Genomic DNA, 23433 nt, shown 5'->3' with positions numbered 1-23433 from the left:
GCGCCTCACCACTCCCTCCCCTCAGCCACACACACACAGAGCAGCACAGGGTCCCTGAGGCAGCTCCTCCAGCCACGCAGAAGCAGATCAGATGGCTGGATGCTTTTGCAGTTCCGTTTGATTCTCGTTTTAACTCACAAATGTCGGACACAGCAATACGAGGACCACAGATACCCTCCTTCACTTACTGTTTCTTGGCCTCTTCAAACTTGTGCAGCTTTTTTCGAAGACCTCCTGACTTAAAACCTTGGCAGTGTGCTGCTGGGGCTCCAATAGTGACGACATCGTAGTTCTGATCTGAGCAACAGAAAGCTTTCCTCCGTTACTCTGGGGTCAGGCCTACAGACAAGCCAGCTATGGCAGCATGGATAGCATTGTGGGACCTATAGCCCACATGTAAACAGCCTCTGGCTTCCTAATCCTACATCCAGAGGCTGAAAGAGGGCTTGCTGAATCCAGCACTAACTATTCAGTAAGAAAGCCGAAAGGTAGAGCCGCTACCTGGGATGCTAAATGCCCACTTCCTCCCTTCTCAGGAAAGAGTCAATGACCGGCAACTTTCTGCCAGAAAAACAAAAGGAAGCTGAGATATCTAAGAAAGGGGGTTGGACTTTGTAACTGAAAAATTTCAAAGGTCCTTGGGTATTGGAGAAGGGAGGGAGGGACGGACAGACAGACAGACACACTCTTGCTGCTCAGCATACAGGAAAAATGGGCCAGATATAGGGCAACTCAAAGACCAAGTATACAGGAAGAAAGAAGCAGATCACAACCCAGCAATGGGGTGAGAAAAGCAAGTACCTGAGCCTCCATCATCTTGAACTCGCATCCGTTGTATGTGCAGGTTTGTGGGAACAAATTCTAACTTTTTATCTGCTTTCAAACTGCTTGCTTTAAAGGAAGGACCTAAGAAATAAAACAAGAGAGCAGCCCCATCAGTATGCACCATGCGCACCTAAGCAAGCACCCAGAGGTGCAGCTACACGGAAGCAGGCCTGTCTCAACAAAGGTCTGGTAGACTGAGTGTCACTTAGGACAGTAGGCTGGAGGACAGTTCGCAGCAGGGGACTGACTCTGAATGCTCTCTGCTGAGCAGAGCCAGAGATCATCAGCTTGTAGAAGGCTAGAGTGGTGGTGAGGCCACTCCTCCTGTAACTCAGCTCAGAAAGACATGCTACACAGATATGACTGTAGATGGGGTGGTGCCACCACCACAAAAAGCCAGTGGACCACCTCAGACATTGCCTGCCAGCTCTACAGACGGCCACCAGCACAGAAAGTGGTGGACCACGTCAGAGACTGCCTGCCAGCTCTATAGACTGCTATCATCCCAGAGCCTCGAAACTGGCCTTCCTGGAACAGCTCCTCTCACTCTGAAATGAAGAGAAGGCCTGCATCTCACCTTGAGTCGGCCTCCATGGCACTCACTGACTGCACTTTCCAATCCATTTCAGTAAGTTCCCTCACACATGCTTGGGCCTAGAGAGGTCAGAGGATGTGATCAGCAGCCACAGCCTCATCTCTAGAATCAGAATCCAGAGCTAAATGAGGTGGCAGACAGCAACTGTGTCCTGCCTACCGGAGTCTGGAAGCCACACTGTGACTTTCGGACTTGCACTGTGCCTGTCTTGGTCACTGTAAGAAATATAGCCAAGGCCTGTGTTTAGCTGAGAGTCTCAGAATAGCTGGATGCTTCTGACATTTGGAAAGCTCTAGCCTAGAAAACTCTGGCTTGCATGGGTTCCACACTTTCTCGGGAGCATCTCCAGCATGGGCAGGTGCTTCAACCCCTCAGGCAATGCTGCGCTTGGACTTGCTCAAGCTTGAACCAGTCCCACATACCAGTATCTTGCTAAGTTTATGAACAAGTTCCTATATTGTCTGTGAAAATCACAGATTTCCCTCAAACTGACAAATCAGTATATAGAAGGAAAGAAACCAAAGGTAAAGACTACTCTGAAAAAAAGGAGTGGGGCTGGAGACATGGCTCAGTGGTTACAAACACTAGTTGATCTGCCAGAGGTCCTAAATTCAATTCCTAGCATCTAAGTGGTGACTCAGAACCAGCTATAATGGAATCTGATGCCCTCTTCTGCTTTGCAGACAGGCAGAAGGACAAGGCATTCATATACATAAATAAAGCAAAAAAGAAAAACAAACAAAAAACAAAATGAAAGGGAAGGAGGAAAGGAAGAAATATATTTATATTATAATCTCAAAAATAAATCTTTCCAAAATAAATAAGCTATAAGAAAAAAAAAAAAAAAAGAAAGAAAGAAAGGTCAAAAAAAAGAAGCCGGGCAGTGGTGGCGCACACCTTTAATCCCAGCACTTGGGAGGCAGAGGCAGGAGGATTTCTGAGTTTGAGGCCAGCCTGGTCTACAGAGTGAGTTTCAGGACAGCCAGGGCTATACAGAGAAACCCTGTCTGGGGGGGGGGGGGGGGGGAGAAAAAGAAAGAGAAAAAAAAGAGTACTTTCAAAGACTAAAACAATTAAACAAACAAACAAAAAAAACCTATCCCATTTGGAATAGAAAGAAAATGGGTTAAAAAGAAATTGCATAGTTTGAAAACCAAATATCATCTTCAAGAAGGGCATTCTCCTAGCATGCACTAAGCCCTGGGCTTTACACCCCCACCCCTCACAGACTCCAGCCTGGGAAAAAGGAAAAAGAAGAAAGAAAAAAGAAAGTTGAGGTGTCTAAACCTCACTTTCTCTTGAGTTTAAAATAGCAAACTGCACTCTGACAACTTACACCTTCCTTTAAAATGGCATTGAATATTAAAACTAGGAAACTGCTTTGCTTCAGGCAAACAGTCCATATCTGTTGGTTTTCAGTGGTGTGAGGAGAAGAACCCACGCGGCCAAGGTAACCTGAAACCGCTTCACTTCGACCTCATTTCACAGGGATTGTTTTAGGAGATAACACCAGAATTCACTGATTTATCATTTCAATTAAGATCTGAAAACCCCAGAGTTGAAAGAATTCACACCTACATGAGAATCTATTTTTAAAATCCCACTCAAGATAATCAGAAAGTCTGAGCATCCCAAGCCTTCAGTGCCTGGTTAAGAGTGTGGGAGATGCAGGAACCTGGGAAGACAGGGCCACACCCACCTTTGTACTGATGGAGGTCAGTCAGATTCTCCTGGTAGGTGAGGATGATAGTCTGATACTGGGTGACAATCTGGCGCCGGAGGCTCTCCCAGCAAGGGGACAGCTCCCCCAACTCTTCCAACTCACATACCCTGCAAGCAAAACACACACACATCAGGCCACAGGGCTGGCTCACCTCCCTGCAGTTAGGACCAGGCCAGCAGTGCCACTGCCATCCTCACAGGATGATGGGAGAGATCACTGTGCACGCAGGAAGCACGCAGAGAAACTACAGGAGCCAAGGTAAATGCTCAAGGCCAGCAGCGAATGTGGGGAGGAGAGAAGCAGCTGAGGAGGAGCTCTGCCTGGTGACCTTGAACACTCATTCCAGCACTGGTCTGGTTCTCTGCGGAACGATGCATTACTCCAGAAGAGAAGGACGGGAGATGTGAGAAACCACTCACCTCCCCACCCTCTTCCCAACAACCTCCTTTCCATGTCAAGAACACAGCGACAGTCTCACACTTCTTGGAGAGCCCCATCTCCCATCTGAGCATGCTTGCTGCCTACACTGGGTGTCAGCCCTGCCTGTACAGTTGCTGCCAACACCTTAGCTGGCTCTAAAGCACCTGCCCAATGAAGAAGCTCTTTGAAGCAGTAACACACATGATGTTAATCACTAATGCTGATTTAGAAAAAGCTGTGGAGGTCACAGTCTGAGACAGAGAGGAAATAGTCTCAGCCTTCTTTGGAACTGAGAAATATACCTCGGGATAAAAGATTGGCTCTGTGGGAGGGGAGGACTCTGTAGGGCCATCCTCTGAGCTCTCATCTCTATGGTTCCAAACAGGAGGGATGAGAAGGAAAAGAGAGAGAAAGAAGGGAAGATAGGCTGATGTTAGCCAAGCCTCTGGGGCTTCAAGCTCAGCCCCGTAAATTCTTGCCCGCCAAACTGTAAGTCAGAGGAGCAAACAGGCTTCAGATGGCTGGGGCCATGGGGCCAGCAAGGGAAGAGCCTGGGTCTGCACTCAGCCTGTCGTAGGCACGTGCTCATGAGTGGTAAGTGTCCATCCACTTGGCCTCACCTGGCTGCATCTTCTTCCAGCAGTAGCTTCACAAACTGCCGAGGCACGTGCAGGGAGAGGACGCTCTCTGCCATCTGCTCCAGGATCCGTAGGTGGTTACCATCAGTAGTTGGGAAGCGGTACATGCGGCAGATGGCACCACCAAACACTGAGGTGGGAATGCAAGAAGATAGGCTGTGGGTGAAACGGCTGCAGACCCACTGCACCGCTCCTCCTTGGGCCCTCAGTGACTCTATGGCCCTGTTTTCCCAAGAGAACTAATAAGCAAGCAAACAGCAACAACAAAACTCAAAACCCCAAACCCACATAAAGCAAGCCCCTCCAAGCAGTGCCTGACACTCCTTGCTGTCAGACGATGGTAGTAACTCTGAACAGCAAGGAACATGGTCAGTCACTAAAGTCAATATCTAATAAGAGTGAAATGGAGCCCCTTCCTCAAGGGATTTCTGGCTCTGCATACTGCCGAAAATGCCATATTGATGAAGAACAGCAGATAGGTGCCAATTGGGGCATGAGTGTGCCAATCAAAGTGGGTGGGAGTAAAGGGTGGCCAGTCACATGAAAGGAAGCTGCTTACCTGCTTTCAGTAAGCTGTCTTTTCGCAAAGAAGCATATTTGGATCGGATTCCCAAGGCCTCAGTCAAGCTTTCATCAACGGGCAGAACCATCTGATAAAAATTACAGAAAAGGACAAGAACGGTGTGGAGACTCCATCAAGGCCGCAGACATAAGCCTGTGTATCACACACACTCGCTGGGCTGGTCCACAGTGCACAGCTGACTAGCACACACACTTATGTCCTTCCTCATACTGCCTTTTTTTCATTGAGTGTCTGTCTGTCTTCTGAGTCACTGCACCTTGGGTGTCAGGGTTGTGGTACACAAAATGAAACAGAAGAGCAGCAGCCATCAAGAACATCCTCAGTGCAAGTGCTCTGAGCACACTTTGGCAACTGAGGTCTCATTTTATAATGCTTCTTCAACAGCACTGGCTCTTAAGTTGGAATTCTCGTTTGGTAACTGTCTGGGTGAGAGACTGTGTGGGACATGAGGAGACAGGAGATAGGCAGGGACAGTCCTGACTGGGAGGGAGTGTGAAGGTGACTGGGAAAGTCAGTCACTGGCAGGGTGTGATGGAAGGCATAGGTCTTCATTACCTCTTCGCCCACACCTTCCCGCTCTGCACCACATACATTAGCAAAGATGCTCTGCTCTCAACCCTGTGCTATGGAAGTGGCTGGTGTGGCTCAGGGAGCAGAGACCAGTTCCAGGTCAGCAGAGCAGGAGCCCTTCCGTTCCTCTTGGCGTCATACCCAAGAAAGCCCGGAGAGTCCCATGGAAGGCAACGTCAAGCAGCAGGCCCTGCCCTTCACTGAGACAGATGTGTATGAAGATAATCAATGCTCCTATGCCTCTGACGGAGATGAGAAAGGCTCCCACTCACCCTTCCATTGACAGTGTCCAGAGACCGGGTCACAGGGGGCTGCTGGTCGGACTTCTCCTCCATCTGCCAGCCGATCACAGTTATGTTGCCGACACGGTCACTCTCTGCAGACCTGCAACAAGCATCGCGCCTTGACAAGCACTGCATTGGCTCAGCTGCTTTTCTTAAGGCAAAGCTCAGCCATCCTGAGTCACCAGGGTCCTGGGAGCAGCAAGGAAGGAAGCATCCTGACAGGCCTTCTGGCACACTAAGCGGTCCATCTTACCTCCCCTCGGCAGGCACCACTGCCTCCCCTAGACAGTTGCTGGGAGGACGGAGGGGCAAACCTTTAGACCCTTTCCAAGGAATGAAGGCAACACCAACCTCAGTGTCAGATGCAATCTGTGATGCCTGTCCTGGAGCAGATCTTTGACCACGAATGTTCCAGAGCCCAGTAAGTACATCTGGGGGAGAGAGGGAGATCAGTAGAAGGACGCTTGGCGTCCCTCTGACCCACGTACCACAATCCAGGGAAGTCGGTGGTTCCTATAACCGACCCACCCTCACCTCGTGAACCCATGACAAAGGTCAGAAGAGAATTCCCAGAGACAAGTGTGTCTCCACACAGGTTAATTCATAAGGCAGTGGTGAACTCCATCCTGCTTGGACTGTAACACAACTCTAAATGAAGAGAGACTGTTGCCCGACTGCACGATACTTAACTGTTCCCTGAGATCTGTCTTTGACATCATACACAGACAGCTTGATCTGGGTCATCTGATTGATAAGGGAGTCTTGAAAGAAGGCAATGCTGCTTAGAAAGATAGGGTTGTTGGTTCCCTAGAACAGAAAACAAGAGTTGGATTTTATTTTAAGGACTTGTTTTTAACTGTCCTAACATTTTCAGAATGAGGAAATTAACGTTTTTACTGTCTGTTCAACACAAACACTAATGGCAGCACCAGACAAGAACCAAAGAACTCTGCTCTCCAAAGAGGAAAATCTATCCTGGCAAGATCATCGCCAATCTGACAGGACAAGCAGGCTCCTGCAGAGGCTGTGCAGAGGATTTGCTCCTAGAGGAGGACCTTTCTGAACCTGAAATGAGTTTGCGGTCAACATCCATTGGTGTTCTTGCAGTGCAGTTTCGGTGTGCTATATTTTAGACTGTTCTTTAGGGGTGTTCCTTTCAGGTTCATGCAAAGGCAGAGGAAAGAGGAAATGGACGGGTTCAGTAATTATCTCTAGACTCCTGTGTTTGGAATAATTAAAACTGACCTTTTGAGAGCTGTCCTCTTTTAGGACTGGGTCTAGTTTCTAGATCAAAGGTACCTATTTTCTGGCAGCTCTGCCTCAGAGCTCTACATACTCTTCTCAGCAGCTCTAGGTCTAGTCTCTCAGTACTTGCTGGGCAGCCCCTCCTAGGGGGTCTATGAGCCTTCCCCCATCATCCTTTCTCATGCCTGGGAATCTGTTAAAGCAGGCTAAAGGTCTAGGATTCAGCTTTGGTGCCCCCTTGTTTGTTGAGCAGGCAATGACCAGGAGACCACAAACCCTTCTACAAAGTCTACCTCCAGCCTCTCTCCCCACATACCTGTTCTCCCCACTCACTCCTTCCTTCCATCCACTAAAGTCATCCTGCATCCTTCCCCCAGACACCTGTCAGAGGCAGAAGACCTCCTTGCAGAAGTCCTGCAAAGCTAGCTACTGTGCTGTATCGCAAGCACCTTGCTCAGCCTACAAAATCAGTTTCTTGCACACACTAAGCAGATCTAGTGATTTCTTAAATCCCATGATGTTCTGCTATCACCTGGCACCACATACTACGTTCAGTCCTAGACTAGAAGCACAAGCATTACCTGCAAGACATGCGGAACCAGGCCTCTGCCTGGACCTGAGGTCAAGTCCTGGCTAGGAAGCCTGCTTAAAGGGATATAGCTCCTGTGTCCCCACCCTGCTACCCTAATGGTCCCCAGGCTTTCTTTCCGGTGCATGAAATGATCAGGGGTATTTCAGCCCCCTTATCCTTGGGAAGCTAGAGGGCAAGGGCTGTGTCCTTGTAGGTTTTGTACCAATAATCAACACTGCTTGGCCTGAGGCCTGTGCTCAACAAGTGCTTCTACCATAGGCAACCTCACTTAGAGGGGGCTAGTTTCTAAAATGGAAAAGTTGAATTAAAATTATGTATTAATGAGTTCATGTATAAAGCATAGAAATATAAAAATTAAAATGAAGCTTGATTTGGTAATTATTCATATTACAAATAAAACCCTGTGAAATGCCATGTCAGAAACTCCTATGACCTGTACCATAACTCATATAATGTGCTCAACTATCTAAAAAGATATTGTAAACTTCACTAAGTAAAGCTATGTAAATTATTTTTTAAAAGCACACAATACAGAACATAAAAAATGCAAAAATAAAAGTTAATAAAGAATACAGGCATGCCCCAGCCTAACAGTAAACACCTTCCAAGCACTGGGGAATGAACAGAATTCTCTAATCATAGCAGCAACGGGAGTGACAAGGGAGAGCTATGTCTTATCTCTTAAAAGTCAATCAGCCTATAGGTCCCTCCTTAATCAACAGTCCATCAAAGCAGGCAGGATGTGGCAAATGAAGGGCCATCCCAGAACTGTGACAAAATGGATAAATGAGCTGAAATGGAACCAAAGCCACAGCTACCCAAGAACTGAGTGGCCCTTCTGCTGGGGCCACTGACAACCATGAGCAGGAGGGCTCCCTGACAGAGAGGGACCAGCAGCACCCACCTCGATGATCTCCGTCTGTGCGTGCTTCGTCCAGAACGCCTGCGGAGGGGTGGTGACACTCACAGCCACAAAACTATTTGGTTTTCGATCTAGCGATGGAGTGTGCAGCTCACTGCAAGCTACAAAATCAAGACGGGGTAAAAAGGAACCCTTTTGGAGAGAGTTCTACTTAGCTCATTGCTCTACATAAACCCAAAGGAAAGCTTAAAATAATACTCCCAGAGACACCATGATCACACTGTCAGTAAGACAGGGGATTTTAAAAACCTGTCTTCTCGTTCTTTTCCCTCTCCCACCACCAGTGCTAGGGTAGCCTTCTGATTCAGAGTGACAGCATAGTTACATACAATAAATATAATATAACACAATACAATATAATATGATATATGTAGGCACTTATAGATACACATAAAATAAAAGAAGGGCACTAAACATTACTAAATCTCCAGTTTTTTAAGATAACAAGAGTTCTGAAGTTAGATGGTAGCAACAGCTGTGCAGCTGTGCAAACGTATCTAATGCCATCGGGTACACTCGAGACAGTTAAGGTGGCAGCTACTATACTATCTGTATTTCTGTCATCATCAAGCATATGGGGTCAACTCTAACTCCAAACTGCATCCTCACAGTCACAGGAGGTAAGCTCTATGCAGGGAGCAGGATGAAAGAAAGACAGTGAGATGGACAGAAAGAAATGGGGGAATCCCTGAAAGAATTAGAAAGACAGAAATTAAGGAGGAAGCACAACACACTGCAGGTTAGGGAAGACCAATGCCTTGGTGTGTCCCAAGTAACGTTAATTAAAGTCAATCAATTCCTCATGATCACTGTCCCCTGAAGTACCCCCTCCATAGTCTCAGGCATCTGAACCTCTGTTTCCAGGCTGAGGACACTGTCAGGAGGTTTAGGAAGTGTGGCCTCACTGGAGGAAGTACATCACTAGGGGTGGGCTTGGATGCTTGAGGCCTCTCTCTACTGCTAGCTGCTCTTTCTGCTGTGTGCTTGAGGTCCAAGGTGCGAGCCCTCAGCTTATGCTCCAGCTGAGACTGCTGTTGCTTGCCGCTGTGCCTCCCCACCATCGCAGACTCTTACCCCACTTCTCCTTTAAGCTGCCTTGGACATGGTGTTTTCCACAATCATAGAAAAGTCACGGACACCTTGCCCAAAGCCCAACCACCTTGTTTGGTTCTGATCATACAATGGCTGCATTCATCCTGTTCTGCCAGCTGTTCCTCGCTCTCACACATGCGTGAACATACCATGTTAGAGCCACTGTTCACGCAGCTGTCGCACAGTCCCCTGGCCGCAAAGTCTCAATCCTTTCTAGTGTGACTGTCTGCCTGCTCCCGAGGAGCACCCCGTAGCACTGTTGAGACTGCAAGGCTAGGTAGAGGCTGACGCATCCCTTCAGTTTGTACGGCTTAAAAATATCTCAGTGCACCTGAATGATTGAAGGGTATTTTCTCTAGGTAGTTATTTCCTCTAAGACCTCTAAATATATTGTCTCAGGGGTTCTATTTTTTACTGCTATAAAACTGACAGTCTAATTATTGTTCTCTCTCTCTGTGTGTGTGTGTGTGTGTGTGTGTGTGTGTGTGTGTGTGTGTGTGTGTGTGTGTAGCTCCTACAATTTCTCCAAGATTGGCTTTCAATAGCTCTACTATGATGTACCTAGACATGTTGAGTTCTGGTTTATTACATTGGGAGAAATGCTCCAGTACAATGCTAGCCCCGTCTTTGTTTTGTTTTTAATACAAATAGACTAAACATTCTTACTGTAGGTTTTGTGGGATCATTAGTTTGTTTCTGAAACAGGATCTTACTTGGTAGCCCTGGCTGGCTGGAACTCACTTCAGAGACTAAGAAGGCCTTGAACTCACAGAAACTGGCCTGCCTCTCCTTCCCAAGTGCTAGGATTAAAGGTGTATCCACCGTGCCTAGCCTCTGCTATGTTTTTTAATACCATCTGTTTTCTATTGCTTCATCTCTCCAGCTTCATTTTGCAAGTTTCATTTTGGTCTTTGCCTAGAATCACCAATTTTGCCTCAATTGTGTCAAATTGGCTTTTTAAAAAACCTTTTTGGTTCTGATCACACAGTGGATGCATTCATAGACTTTTAGGTTCATTTATTCTATATCCCAAACCTATAAGGCTCATTTGGTTCTTACCCTAGCCCTCTGTGTGTGCTGGCTTCCATATGTTGGAGCTTTGCGAGGCCCTGGTCCTGTCATTACTGCCCTGCCTTTCTTTCAAGTGTTCCTTGTCTATTAAGCTTTTCTGTCAGCTTCTTGTTTGCCTCATGCATTAGTCCTGCCTGCGTTGGCTGCAGTATTGTAAGAAAGCACTATTGAACTAATTCCAAATTTTTGAGGAACCGCTAAATTGATTTCCAGAGTGGTTGTACCAGCTTGTAATCCCAACAACAATGGACGAGTATCCTTCTTCTCCACATCTTCGCCAGCATCTGCTGTAGGCTGAGTTTTTTTATTTTAGCCATTCTGACAAGTGTAAGGTGGAATCTCAGGGTTGTTTGATTTGCATTTCCCTAATGACTAAGGGTGTTTAACATTTCTTTAAGTGCTTCTTGGCCATTCGAAGTTCCTTAGTTGAAAATTCTCTGCTTAGCTCTGTACCTCATTTTTAAATTGGGTTATTTGGTTTTTATGAGGTTAGCTTCTTGAGTTATTTATATATTTTGGATATTAGCCCTTTATCAGATGTGGAGTTGAAGTTTTTCTTTTTCTTTTCTCAAACTGTGAGTTGCCAATTTGTCCTACTGACTGTGTCTTTTGCCTTACAGAAGCTTTTCAGTTTCATGAGGCCCCATTTATTAATTGTTGATCTTAGAGCCTGAGCAATTTGAGTTCTGTTTAGAAAATTTCCCCCTGTGCCAATAAGTTCAAGGCTCTTTCCCACTTTCTCTTCTATTCGATTCAGTGTATCTGGTTTTATGTTGAGGTCCTTGATCCACTTGGACTTATGCTTTATGCAAGGTGATAAATATGGATCTATTTTAATTTTCTACATACAGCCTGCCAGTTAGACCAGCACCATTTATTGAAGATGGTTTTTTGGGTTTTTTTTTTTAAACGAGCATCAGTACTTTGCTCCTTTATATTAATGAGTAACTTCTGAATGAGTTGAGGCACTGCCCATCAATTGGTGGGCATTTGATTGCCTCTACTTCCTGGTTACTACAAACAATGTTGAAAACACTTGTGACCTAGTTTGTGTTGAACATTATGTCCTCATCTTTCAAAGATGTTTTTGCTGACTATGTAATTCTAGTTTAGCTGCCTTTTAAAGGATTTTCAGTGTTACCCTACTGCTTTCGAACTCCCTCCTCCTTCCATCTTCTTCTCTTTTCTTCCTCTTCCTCCTCCTCTTCTTCCTCCTCTTCTTCCTCCTCCTCCTCTTCCTCTTCCTCCTGCCTCCGTTCCTCCTCTTCATCCCTCTCCCATCCTCTGGCATTTTAAAACTAGGTCTAAATGTAAAGCTCACAGTTTGTTGCTGCTTTTTACATTTTGTCCTCAACTTTCAACAGTTTTGATAGGATGGCTCTAGGTATGGCTCTCTTTGGAGTTTATCTCAGCTCTGATTGAAAAGGACCTTTAGCAAGTATTATCATGATGGAACTGCAGAACATGGGGAATAAAATGAAGATCTTAGAATCATCCAGATGGGGTTGGAGAGACGGCTCAACAATTAAAGTGTTCACTGCTCTAACATGGCTGCTAGAATTCAGATCCGAGTACCCATGTCTGACTGCTCTCTAAGGTCAGCATCTCCATCTCCAAGGGATCTGGAACCATTTTCTGGCCTCCATAGGCATGGACCGATGCACACACACACATACACACACACACACACACACACACACAGAGAGAGAGAGAGAGAGAGAGAGAGAGAGAGAGAGAGAGAGAGAGAGGATATATGGATCTCCAATTTAACTTGATTATCAAGCAGCCAGCAGGTGCCCGAGAGCCCCACATGGCAGAGGCTGTTCCTGAGCCATTGGCAACAGCAGTAATAAGAGTGGTAGCAACAGAAAACCTCAGAAAAAGAGAGAATGTGATTTCCAAAGTCACTACATCACATTGTTCAAAATGTCTCATCTTTAACCACAATTTATGAAACACACACACACAAAAATAAAACACACAGGACAAATCCTGGTCACACATAGATGAATTTAAAACCTAAAAAAGTCAACAGTGCCTGTCCCTGAGGGACACTGATGTTTGACCTACTAAGAAACTAGGTAAAGTATGAGGAAAATGTCTTGTTAAATAGAAATTATCAGTGAAGGAACTGAAATCATAAACCTAGCCATGTGGAGAATAATATTCAAAAGTACAATAACGGAACTGAAAAAATCGAGAGGAGCTCAGCTCTGGGCAGAAGAGAAGGAGTTGGCACACTTGGGAGATGTCAGCTAACATTATTTAGTCTGAAGAATGGAAAGGAGGGAAGGAGGAAAGAGAGAGAGAAATAGGGAAAGGGAAAGACAGAAAGAGAGGACAGTAGCTTCCGTGCGACTCGGAGGTCATCAAGGTCACCAAGCCAGGTTTAATCAGAGTTCTGAAGGAGAGGTGGGGTACTTGAGAAACATGGCAGCCAGGTGCTTTCCAGATGTGGTGGAAAACATGATGCCTGAGAGGTATTTTAAACTAAACTCACATTCTTCAGGGCTACAGGATTTCTTGTATTATTTTTAAACTTCCTCTCTGTGCTCATTTTTCCATTTTCTCTTTTAAATGAAGGCATCCTGGACCTGAAGGCACCTCTCTCCCGTTTCCTATGTTGCTTGCCAAGTCAATTTCTTGGATATTTTCCAGGCCTTATTGAATTGTCAATCTCATGTAAGGCTTTAAACTTCAAGACTGTCCTCTGTTCTTCAGCTGCTTCTTGCCAGCAGTGCTGTTGGGGACACACTCAGGTGCACCCTTCCTTCTTAGAGTTGTGAGTCACAATTTCTTTGGTAATGTCTTCCACTCCTGCAACACCTGCTCCATCCAGGTTCCCCTGCCTCCTGCTGTAGGTGTGCCATGTGGGCTGCCGGCCGGTCTTCCACTTCTTTGGTCTTATGCTAAGTCACTTTGAGATATAAATGTCTTACAGCGCATGCCCATTTTACAGCCCAATGCGTTTTATAAGTTCCTATATCAATATAGCACGCCCAGTGCTGGCTGAGATGGCAACACTTCCCCCACCATCCGTAGACGTAAAGGGAACCTGAGCCCTAACTCTGGCTTTTTCCCTCCTCTGCCCTCATCCTCCTTCTGCCAGGTGTATGGCCCCCACCCAGTGACACTGGCCCTCCCTCCAAAGAGACAAGTAACTCTAGCAGATGTGAGATCATAGCCAGCCACACGCTGCCTGCACGGAGCTAGCCTGCTCATCTGCAGCACCACACAGCCTTCCAAACGCTCCATTCTTGGCATGGACATTTGCCTCCATAAAAAGATTGGTACCCACGTGTGGACTGCAACTTTATTCACAACAGTCCCCCTGAACACAGCTCCAATCTCCATCACGGGCAGCTCAGTCACCCTGGAGTAGTCGGTTATGAGAAGCAGCCTCTGAGACACTGCATCTCCTCAGAAGCAGCAGTGGAGGTGACGGCAGGCTCTTAGAGACAGACTAGCAGTAACAATCAAGAGAGAAGTACTTACCTAAGCTGAATTCTAAAATGGGCTCATCTGGATCTTGGATATTTCCTGGTAGAAGAGAAATGACAGGAAAAGTCACCCAAAATAAATCTTCCACAGAATTTAGGTTGTATTTGTTTTGTACAAAAATAGAAACAAGAAATCCTAGTTCCTATAGGCCACCCAAAAATATTATAGTAGATGGTTTATAAACTTTGAAACAGTTTAGAGATTCTGAAAAACAAAAACAAAAACAAAACAAAACAAAACAAAACCAAAAAAGCCTCAGACCTCTTTTCATTCTGCCTATGGAAGGCAGCCCAGGGTGCCCACTGGAGCTAGAAAACACATGCTCTTCAGTTTCACCAGACCAGTTCCCAGTTTCAGGAGCATTAGCTATTGCGAGTCCTACTTCAACCAAGAGTCCACACCCGGACACCCTCTTTTAAAGGCTTGGTTGCCCTCCCCTGGCCCTTCCAACATAGCTTCAGCACAGAGCCTGCATGTGTCATGTTCATGACCAGATGTCTAGTGTAGGCGTGGGAGGCTCACCTGCCAAAGAGAGGCCAACCATGTCGGCTGCCACGTCAATGGTGGAAGCCCGCTGCATCGCACGGGCCCTGGCACCATGGCGAGGGCTGTGCTCTCTTGCTGTCATGATGTCATTGGTGAGGGTATGCTTCTTGTTCCTGGGTCACACCTCACCTGATTCCTCAAAGCAGAGCCGTCTCCAGGCCCTGGACTCCTACGATGGCAGTAGCCCTGAGACAAGGGAGCAAACACTGATGAGAGTCAAGGTGATGATGGAGAGACTGTGCCTATGGGAAGAGAGCAGGACCTGACCCTGGCAAGATGTTGAGAGCAGTGTCTTGTGACGGGGTGGAATTGAGCTAGGATGTCTGACACCTCCTCCTGTCTTCCTCCTCCCTGCCCTCTGCATGGTGTACCCGAGGATGCTCTTCTACCAAAACAGGCTGCATTACAGACTGCCTAAATGTAGCTGTAGAGTAATGTGTTTATGAGTTTCTTACTGCTCTCTAGCACTCTTCTACTGGCAAGTCTCACAGAATCTTCAATCTTCTATCAAGTCCCACAGCATAACCTCTGCTGGAAGGACAGAGACTATGTGAAGAGCCAGGCTACTGCTCAAGTCAGTCTGACAAGTGACTTACCATACATGCTTGCTTTTGGACCACGTGGCATTGCGTCACAGAAGGACATCCAGATCCATCATCTAGAAACAGAAAAGCACAACTTGATGAGCTCACAAAATATCAAGTTCCCCAGAGCAGGGACTTCCCTCTAGCTTCTCAGAAGCTCAAAGGAACGAGAGAGGAAAATGCACATTCCCGTCCACACCAAGGGTTATCTTTCAGGGAGCACGGGCCTGCCCGCAAGATACAAGAGGGAATGTGGTTTGGAGGAAATGAGGAGAGCTGGGTCCTGGCTTGCCACTCACACGGAACAGACCCCAGGAGGGGCTGCAGTGCAGCTCTGAGGCTCTGCTCTCTGCTGTCTAAAAGGCTAGCTGCACTGTCTCACAGAAGCACACTGAGAGCCAAAAACCATTAGGGGAGAGGGCTCCATATGCTCCACTGGGCTCCCACTTGCCATCACTACATGGTGAGCAGGTTCCTCCCTGCAAAATGGAACTTAGACTCAGGCCAGGGAATCATGAGCCATTAAGGCAGGTCTCAGGGCCCAGCTCACAAACCTGGTGAGAATGAGCAGGAGAGCACAGTAAGGCAATGCACTCAGACCCTGACTCATGTCCTTCTACAGGCTGTGCTCCTAACCTTCCTACTGGGGTAAACCAAAGATCTCTGACCTATGAGCCTCAGCCACCAGGGCTATGGACTGGTTGGAGAGCCACTTTGGAAATTGCTAAAAGGGAGAAGTCACTCACTACTGTAATCCAAAGAATTTGCAAGTTAAATGCTGAAACTTAGAAAGCACCAAGACTACCTCAATGGCTGGTCTTTGTCTAGCTCATGTTGGTCTATGGACAAGTCTGTGGCAGATGGTCCTGCCGGCTAACTGACCCAGCCCACTGTGGGTAGTGCCATCTCTCCCACCTCCCACTGGCTGGCCCTGAGCTGCTTACATATGAAGACAGCTGCCTGAGAAAGCAGTCACTGAGCATGGACGCACACGTTTCTCTCTGCTCTTGCCTGTTGGTGTGATGCAGTCAGCAGACTGCCTGAGCTCCTGCTTTGACCATCCCCACTCCAACCTACATTGTGATGACTTTTATACTGGAAGCCAACAAAACCCTTTCTTCTCTAAGGTGCTTCTTTTCAGTGTGTGTGTTATGGTGACAGACACAAAACTAGGACAACTCCTGAAATCCCACAGTGATAGATGGGTGCAGTAGCAGTGGACCAAACTCATGGGTGATGCAAGCATCAAGGGAAGGAAGTCATGAAACAGGAGTATATTTATGGTATTTTATAAACCCATCAAACTCAAGCAAAGTAACACTAACTCTACCTGTTCCACCTACCCATCTGTCCTTCCAAATTATATGCTACTGGAAGACCTGGGCCCTCTATACTATGGATAACATTCCAGAGTGATACAACAATTTCAGAATACAATTTATATTACATTTTATAAACAAAAATATTCTTGCCGAGCATTCCAAACATGGAAAAGACTCATGCAACAAAAATGCTTATTGTAAATAATGAAGACTAGAATTGATCTAAGTGTCCAGTTACAGTACGTTCTGGAACATCATGAGACACGAAAATCATTCTAAAATACCCAAAAGTCATGCACAATATGAACTGAAGCTATGAGGCCTAAAACCACCACTTAAACAGCCTCAGTGATAAAGAGAGAGCTCCGAGAGCTGGCAAGGGTGCAGGACAACTGGAACAGCTCTGCTGGACTGGAGAAGGAATGGTGTAGCTACTCTGGACAGCTGAAGTCACTATCCAAACAGCACATGTGACTAGCCAGTGAGCCAGCTGGAACATGGGATACAATTTGGGGCACAACACAGGATACAGAAAGGCACATTTATATATGTATACACCATGGAGACTTTTTAGAGCAGTGACATTAAGAGTAGTTTATCATCTGTAAAATGTACAGAGCAAAACAGATTAATCACTGGGAAAGCCAACCACACAGAGGCCAACTGGGGCAGTCCAATGGTGTGAAGTGCAGGCACAGGCTCAGAATCAGTGTTGTGAAGTCAAAAAGATACCATGTAGGGCTGGGTGTCCACTACAAAGGTGTGAGTGGCTCCTGGGCTGAGAACATTCTGTTCCTGGCTGGGGTGCAGGTTCCCTAAGTGAGCCTGTGAGTGACAAGCCATTGTGCCATACACAGGTAGTTTTGCGCCTCAGTAAGAAGTATACTTGACGCCTTTAGTGACGGTTCCAAGGACAGCACAGCAAACCCTTTATCAGCTTTGCACCACCTGATCTTTAGTCACAACAACTTAAAAGAAACAAGACAGAGAGCCAGTGAAAGCTGTTAGCAAGATGGCCTCCAGGGCTGAAGTGGTTTCAGGGAACAGTTCTCTGTCTTCCACACTGCCGTCTTCACATGTTCCAAAGGCTGCATTAAACACTGGCTATGACAGTATGTGGAAGGAGCTGTTGTCTTCAAGTGTAATCTCAGCATTCTACGCCCTGCCTCGTTACCTTTCTCTAAGCATAATGGTGAAGATTCAAGTGAGCCCTTAGGACAGTAAGATGTACCACTAACAAACAGCCCTATCTACACCCTGACATCCTACCCCAGCATGGCTGACAACCCACCCTCTCTTTCCTCCTGTCCACTCCACCTGCTCACCTGTCTCTGAGGAGGGTGGTTTCTGTCATATATATTAGGAGTTCTCCAAAGATTAAAATTTGCAAAAAGGGGTATTTACACACTAATTTTGTACTAGTTCATAGGTTAGAGGAACTTTTAGGTCAAAAGATTTTAGCAGTTACTTCTCATTCTATTTGGGGGCATTTAATTATAATCTATAATTTAAATCACCAAGTCCCAGAACGCAAAGCAATTTGTTAAGCTAAACTTGGTTTCCCTCACTAATTTAAAATAATTCACCAAGGATTCCTAAATTCCCAGTGTCCCCAATTTTGCTCCCAGTTCTATTTGAAGATTGGAGTTCATTAGGAAGAAGAAAAACTTCACTTTAGTCAAGGGGGAGCAAGAATGTGGGGAGAGGCTTAAGAAGCTGGAAAAAGAAAACAGCAGCCAATGAGACTGCCTCCTTCCCCACTCCACAGAGGATCCTGTCTCCCTATGACAGGAGAGCAAAGGTCAGCAAAGGAAGGTCCTACACCACCGGTGCCTTGAACCCACGGAGGGGTGGGGCACTGACAATGGAGGGCAGAAAGCGAAGGGGGCATGAGGATCCTCACAGAGGGTGAATGGAACCTAGAGACGGCAAGGCATCTCAGGAACTTCTAGAGAACATCAAGGGAAAGGCCCGCCTTCCCTTGTCCTTGCTGAAGCTGAGGAGGCTCTGCCACCTCTTGGAGGCTGGAGGCTGGAACTGCAGGAGGAGGGTGAGCCACATGCAAGAGCTATTCTAGTTCATCTTAAAACTGGCATTTTTCTAAAATTAGGCTCATAAAAATGGGGATAGGGAATACTATATAGAGGGGTGCATCCTCTCAAAAGTCACATGGAAGTGAAAATTATCTGAAGAAAAAAGGCCCAAATACAAGTGGGGCTCTTCTGCCCTGACCAGCCCAGCCCTATGCTGAACCTGTCTACAAAGGGCCCGGAGCCTTCTCCACGTTGCTCTCTCCACACACAAGGCACTTGAAAGGCAGTGCCATGAAAGACATGAGTCAGAGGGAGCCAGCAGTCCCTGAGGGACAGCCTATGACAAAGGATGGAAAAAGAGGAATTTTCCCTTAAATCCCAAATCCAGGATAGCTAAAAATCATAGATCACTGTGACATCACCACTAACGGGCAACCAAGGTTACTATGAGTAATAGCCAAAGGAGACAAGTATCCTGCAGCCTGGATGCTGACTCTTGAACAAAATGTCTTCCTGCCAATTCTCAACTCCCAAACGCTACCTTGCAAGTAAAAACAGTCTGGATAAGAGTCCAGCATCAGAAAGGTAGTAGCAGGGTGCTGGGAAAGTCCTTCCCTTGGGAGAGTTGTAAAGAACATCTGCCTGCTTTCTTATGAGGCCCCAGTCAAAGCTCACCCTGTGGGCCAATGAGCTCACCAGGCTTACAGAGCCTGGAGGGAGGCTGCTGGAAGGAGCATAGGTGACCCTGAAACTGCTCCACTAGAAAGCCCTAACCCAGCTTGGATGATGGCTGTCTTGTAGCCAACAAATGGAGGGAGCCACTCTCAACCTCCAGGAGCCTCTACCTCCCCCTCCCCCCCCCCCCCCCCGCTCTATGGAATTAAAGCAGAACTGCATCCAGATGTCTAGGAGGAGCGGCTGGAATCTCAGGTGGGTCCCGACCCTCACCTTCTACGAGGTGATGACCACAGCCAACAACTGTACTGTGATGACGGACACTCAGTAGGAATCACGGCTCTCATGCAATCAGCACCGTTTTGCTCAGAGAACTGATTTCTATGGAACAAAGTATAAAGCTCTAACTCAGTGTAGCCATGCTACAAAGCAGTTCAGCATGGTTAGTGTGTGGAAAACAGGGGTCGGGGGTGTGGGGGTGAGGGTGGGGGTGAGGGGGAAATCGCTTTAGAAATCAAGCATAAGTAGAACAAAATGCTGACAATCAATGTACATCCCTTGTCACCCATGGCACAAACAACTTCACCCAAACTCACACACATGCACACGCATACACACACATATACACACCAATGCACACACATGCGCGTGTATGCGCACATGCGCGTGTATGCGCGCGTGCGCGCACACACACACACACACACACATACACACACATTCTCATGGAGTCATTCAATTATTTACCTCCTGCTTCCCATTTCCTGTTTTCTGCTAATAACTATAAATATATAATTTAAGTAGCATGACTTGCAAATGTAATGACTATGGTAACTGAGATAAGATGGTGCCTGAACCCAGATGCATATGAGACCAGTTGCTTTATGGACTGCAGTGAAACTCAGTGGTCAATGGATGGTATTACCAGATGGACCCTTAGAAGACAGGCTCCGTCCTCACAGATAGGACTGGTGCCCTACAGGTGGGCTAAATGTACCTAACCTTTCACACTTCTGTATTCCACAGTGTGAGGGCATAAGAAGGCCCTCACCAGATACCAAGTGCTGTCACTCCAATTGTAGAATTCAGAACATAAGAAATGATATTTATGAATTGCCTAGTCTTGGGTACTTGAGAAGGTACTTGAAATGCTATCTCACAGCGTAGGATGGTCTTGGCTGCTTCAGCTCTCTGCACTCCAGCCCTCCCTCTTTCCCACCTCAGTCAATGGCACCTCTCCCTCTTCTCCCTCTGGGCATCCAAGAAACCTGTTAGCTTCCTCCTCTCACATGCTCATCCAGTCCATCACAGCCTCATCCTGCTCAGCTGCTCACGCCCCAGGACTTGGAGTTCTCACTGCACTGTCTGTCAACAGTGAATGCCAGGTACCCCACCCCTACCCCCACCCCATAACCTCCTTTACAAGCCATTTACCCAGCACAGCCCTCTCTATGGCTACAACTCTTGGGATGACAGCAGGCCTCCATAGGAAGGCCTTCAGGAACAGCTCAGTCAAGAACACTTCCCAGGTAAACCGTGACCCCGCAGGAGACTTTCCATAGGAAGCAGCTTGAAAATAAGATGCCCTGGGGAAAGTGCTTTAAGTCATTTATGCTGAGCTAACACGGTGGCATGATTTCAGAGTAGCCTGAAATCCCAGCTACTGTTCAGCCTGAAGCAGGGGGATGGAGAGTTTGGGTCCAGCTGGGTCTAGAGAGTGAGTTTGTGGCCAGTTTAGACAACTTAGCAAGACCCTGTTTCAAAAGAAAAACAAAGGGCTAAGGATATCACTTGAGGTTAAGCACTTGCTAGCATGTGAAGGCTCTGAGCTACGCCACTGAATAGAATACCACCAGCACATGCTGAGCAGCACAGGGCCAGACACCTAGTCTGGGTGCCTGGGAGGTGTGCTAATGTTGACAGACACTGTAATGCTGGAGGAATGCCAGGGCCAACTGTGGGGCAGTGGAAAGTCCTTAAACTTCACACTCGCCCACTTTTTCAAACACCTACCCTTTCTTGCTTCTGTGCCTCATGCTATTTCTTTTCCACAAACTAGCAGTCGCTGCACTGAGAAGGCGAGGGTCCCTTATGAACATGCCCTGGGAGCACACAGGTTAACAGAGAGGCTTCACGGGAAGCTATGTCACACCAGATAAAAACACAAAACAAACAAGCTCACAGCCAGGCTGGTGTTGGGCAAACATCTAAACCCCTTCCCTGTCTGAGGGCTAGTCTGCTCCTTTCCAGACAGAGCAGCCCATTCTCTGGGTGCCAGCACAAGGACTGTGGAGGCTGCTTCCTGGAGCCAATCAGCACAGTTCTCACACATTCATTCCCACCCACTCAGCTCCAGTTGTCAGTTATCACCACATGTCTTTCCGAGCACTGGGAAGATAATGGACACACTGTGTAGAACCTAATGTGCCATGACAATGTCCACCATTGTGAGTGCTGTTCTCGATCCTAATGCCAATGACTGAAGAGTCTCATTCTCTCACTCTTGTTAGCTCAGCCACTTGACACTCACACATTAACTGAAAGCTTCCTGGTACTTTAGCTGGTAAAACTTTAATGCCACACAATTTTCCAGCTATGCATACAAAAATGGGAACCAGCCAATATTAATCTTTATGAACTCTCACACACCAGTTGAGACATGCAGCTTCCAGATAGCTAAGAGGCAAAGAGAAGAGGACAGTGGCTTCTCTGTGACTCAGGACATCTGAGTGAGGGGCCAACCAGCCAATGAGAAAGGTAGCATTTTCTCACTCGGGTTCCAGGAGACACAGCTAGAAGACTTTAGAGCATGAAGCTAGCCTGATCCCTCTGTGGCTAGGTAGGATGCTCCCTTCCTTTTTCTTTCAACAAAACTCAAAGCAAGGAGCCTGTCTTGGTAACAGATTCTACCTCTACCTGTCTAGAGCTGGACCTCTAGACACCAGGGTATCCTCTATCCCAAGCTCTGCTTCTCGTCTCCTTCCCCTAGGGTGCGGCAAATCCACAGCTGCCTCCTAGAGCAGCAGTACAAGAGGGGGCACCCCCTAAGGGCATTAGCACACCCCGAGCCAACAATGCCCCTTGCCTTGCCCTGACAGTTCATGTCCTTGTCTCATCTCTCTGCCACCCCAATATCTATGTTACCTTCCGGTCAGCACTCAGTAGCCATGTCAATGGTGAGACCCACTGCATGGTACCACAGCATTTGTGGTCATGTAAATCTTATCCTACGTAATAGTCATTGTCTATTACAAGCTGCAATTATGTCTTGTTATTGGTTATTGTTTCTTTCTTTGCCTGAATTATGAAAGTCAAATTTTATCATGAATATATGTGTCTAGGAGAAACCAAGATATCTAAGGTTTGGTACTTCCCATGGTTTGAAGTTTCCATGAGGACTGTCCATAGTAAGACTGTATTCCTAATGATAAGAGAAAACTACTAGCTAAAGCCAGAACGCCGCACTGCAGGAAGGAGGCCCAACATGGACGAACTTCAGCAGAGGGCACATCTGTCATAGCTAGTAGGCTGACAGAACACTGGAGCAGGAGCATGTGTGCGCTAATGCCAGCAGTACAGATGACTTTCTCAGCTCCCTCTGCAGATGAGCTACCCACATGACAGTACACATGGCAATCCCCAACCTTTAGCTCTCCAGTGCTACCCATCCCCCAGATGCTGGCTGTATGGATTCTCCCAGCTCTCTTAGGGGATGGGAAATTCCCCAGCCTCAGAGGGAGCCTGGCTAGGGGGGGGCTGGGAACAAATGGTAGCCGCTGGAATTCCCATACTAACCATGAGCTTAGGCTTAGGCAAGTTTTTGCCAGGGTTGGAAGGTGGTTAGAGAGACTCACCTGAATTCATTATGACTTTTAGTAGCTAAATAGGAATCTCCTTACTGCGTGACTTTAAAGAAATAAAGCCAGATAACTCCAAGACTCCAAGTTGGGTTTTCCAGACAGCAAGATGCTGGATTGTCAGTCAGAGAATCCCAAACAGCTTGTACATCAGCCTACTGTTTGTGTTTGTTGTTAGTGTTTGACTAAAAATCAGGATAGCAAAGCAAAACAATCTGAGTTGCTATAATTAAAATGCAGCCCTAAAACTGTTGGTCACCTCCTACCCCTACTCTTCTTTAAAGGAGCTCTATGCTGTAGCCACTGGAAGTAGCAAGCTCAAGATGTTGCCTGCTGACTCCTTTCTGGTGTGAAGAGT

The 23433-nt window shown here is 46.9% G+C and overlaps 1 protein-coding gene across 20 annotated transcripts in view; it reads right to left on the bottom strand.

Moving 5' to 3' along the window:
- Inpp4a (inositol polyphosphate-4-phosphatase, type I) overlaps positions 1 to 23433 on the bottom strand; it is a 110914-nt gene that overhangs the window by 38133 nt on the left and 49348 nt on the right. For 17 of the 20 annotated variants that reach the window (XM_006496009.2, NM_030266.4, NM_001290797.1 and 14 more), the window contains exons 2-13: positions 15204 to 15265; positions 14584 to 14793; positions 14056 to 14100; positions 8380 to 8498; positions 6329 to 6445; positions 5990 to 6069; positions 5627 to 5738; positions 4761 to 4851; positions 4184 to 4331; positions 3120 to 3250; positions 802 to 906; positions 189 to 297 (exon numbers count right to left, since the gene is read on the bottom strand). In XM_006496009.2, coding sequence (XP_006496072.1) covers positions 189 to 297; positions 802 to 906; positions 3120 to 3250; positions 4184 to 4331; positions 4761 to 4851; positions 5627 to 5738; positions 5990 to 6069; positions 6329 to 6445; positions 8380 to 8498; positions 14056 to 14100; positions 14584 to 14689 — 1163 coding nt within the window. In that variant the 5' untranslated portion in view covers positions 14690 to 14793; positions 15204 to 15265. Of the gene's footprint in view, positions 1 to 188; positions 298 to 801; positions 907 to 3119; positions 3392 to 4183; positions 4332 to 4760; positions 4852 to 5626; positions 5739 to 5989; positions 6070 to 6328; positions 6446 to 8379; positions 8499 to 14055; positions 14101 to 14583; positions 14794 to 15203; positions 15266 to 23433 lie in introns of those variants that run through there. The other 3 variants (NM_172971.3, NM_001290798.1, NM_001290799.1) reach the window with 1 other exon arrangement.

This window comes from Mus musculus, chromosome 1 (genome assembly GCF_000001635.26).
Source record: "Mus musculus strain C57BL/6J chromosome 1, GRCm38.p6 C57BL/6J".
NCBI lineage: Eukaryota > Metazoa > Chordata > Mammalia > Rodentia > Muridae > Mus > Mus musculus.
The sequence above is the reverse complement of the archived record's forward strand: the minus strand, read 5'-3'. Positions and strand labels throughout refer to the sequence as shown.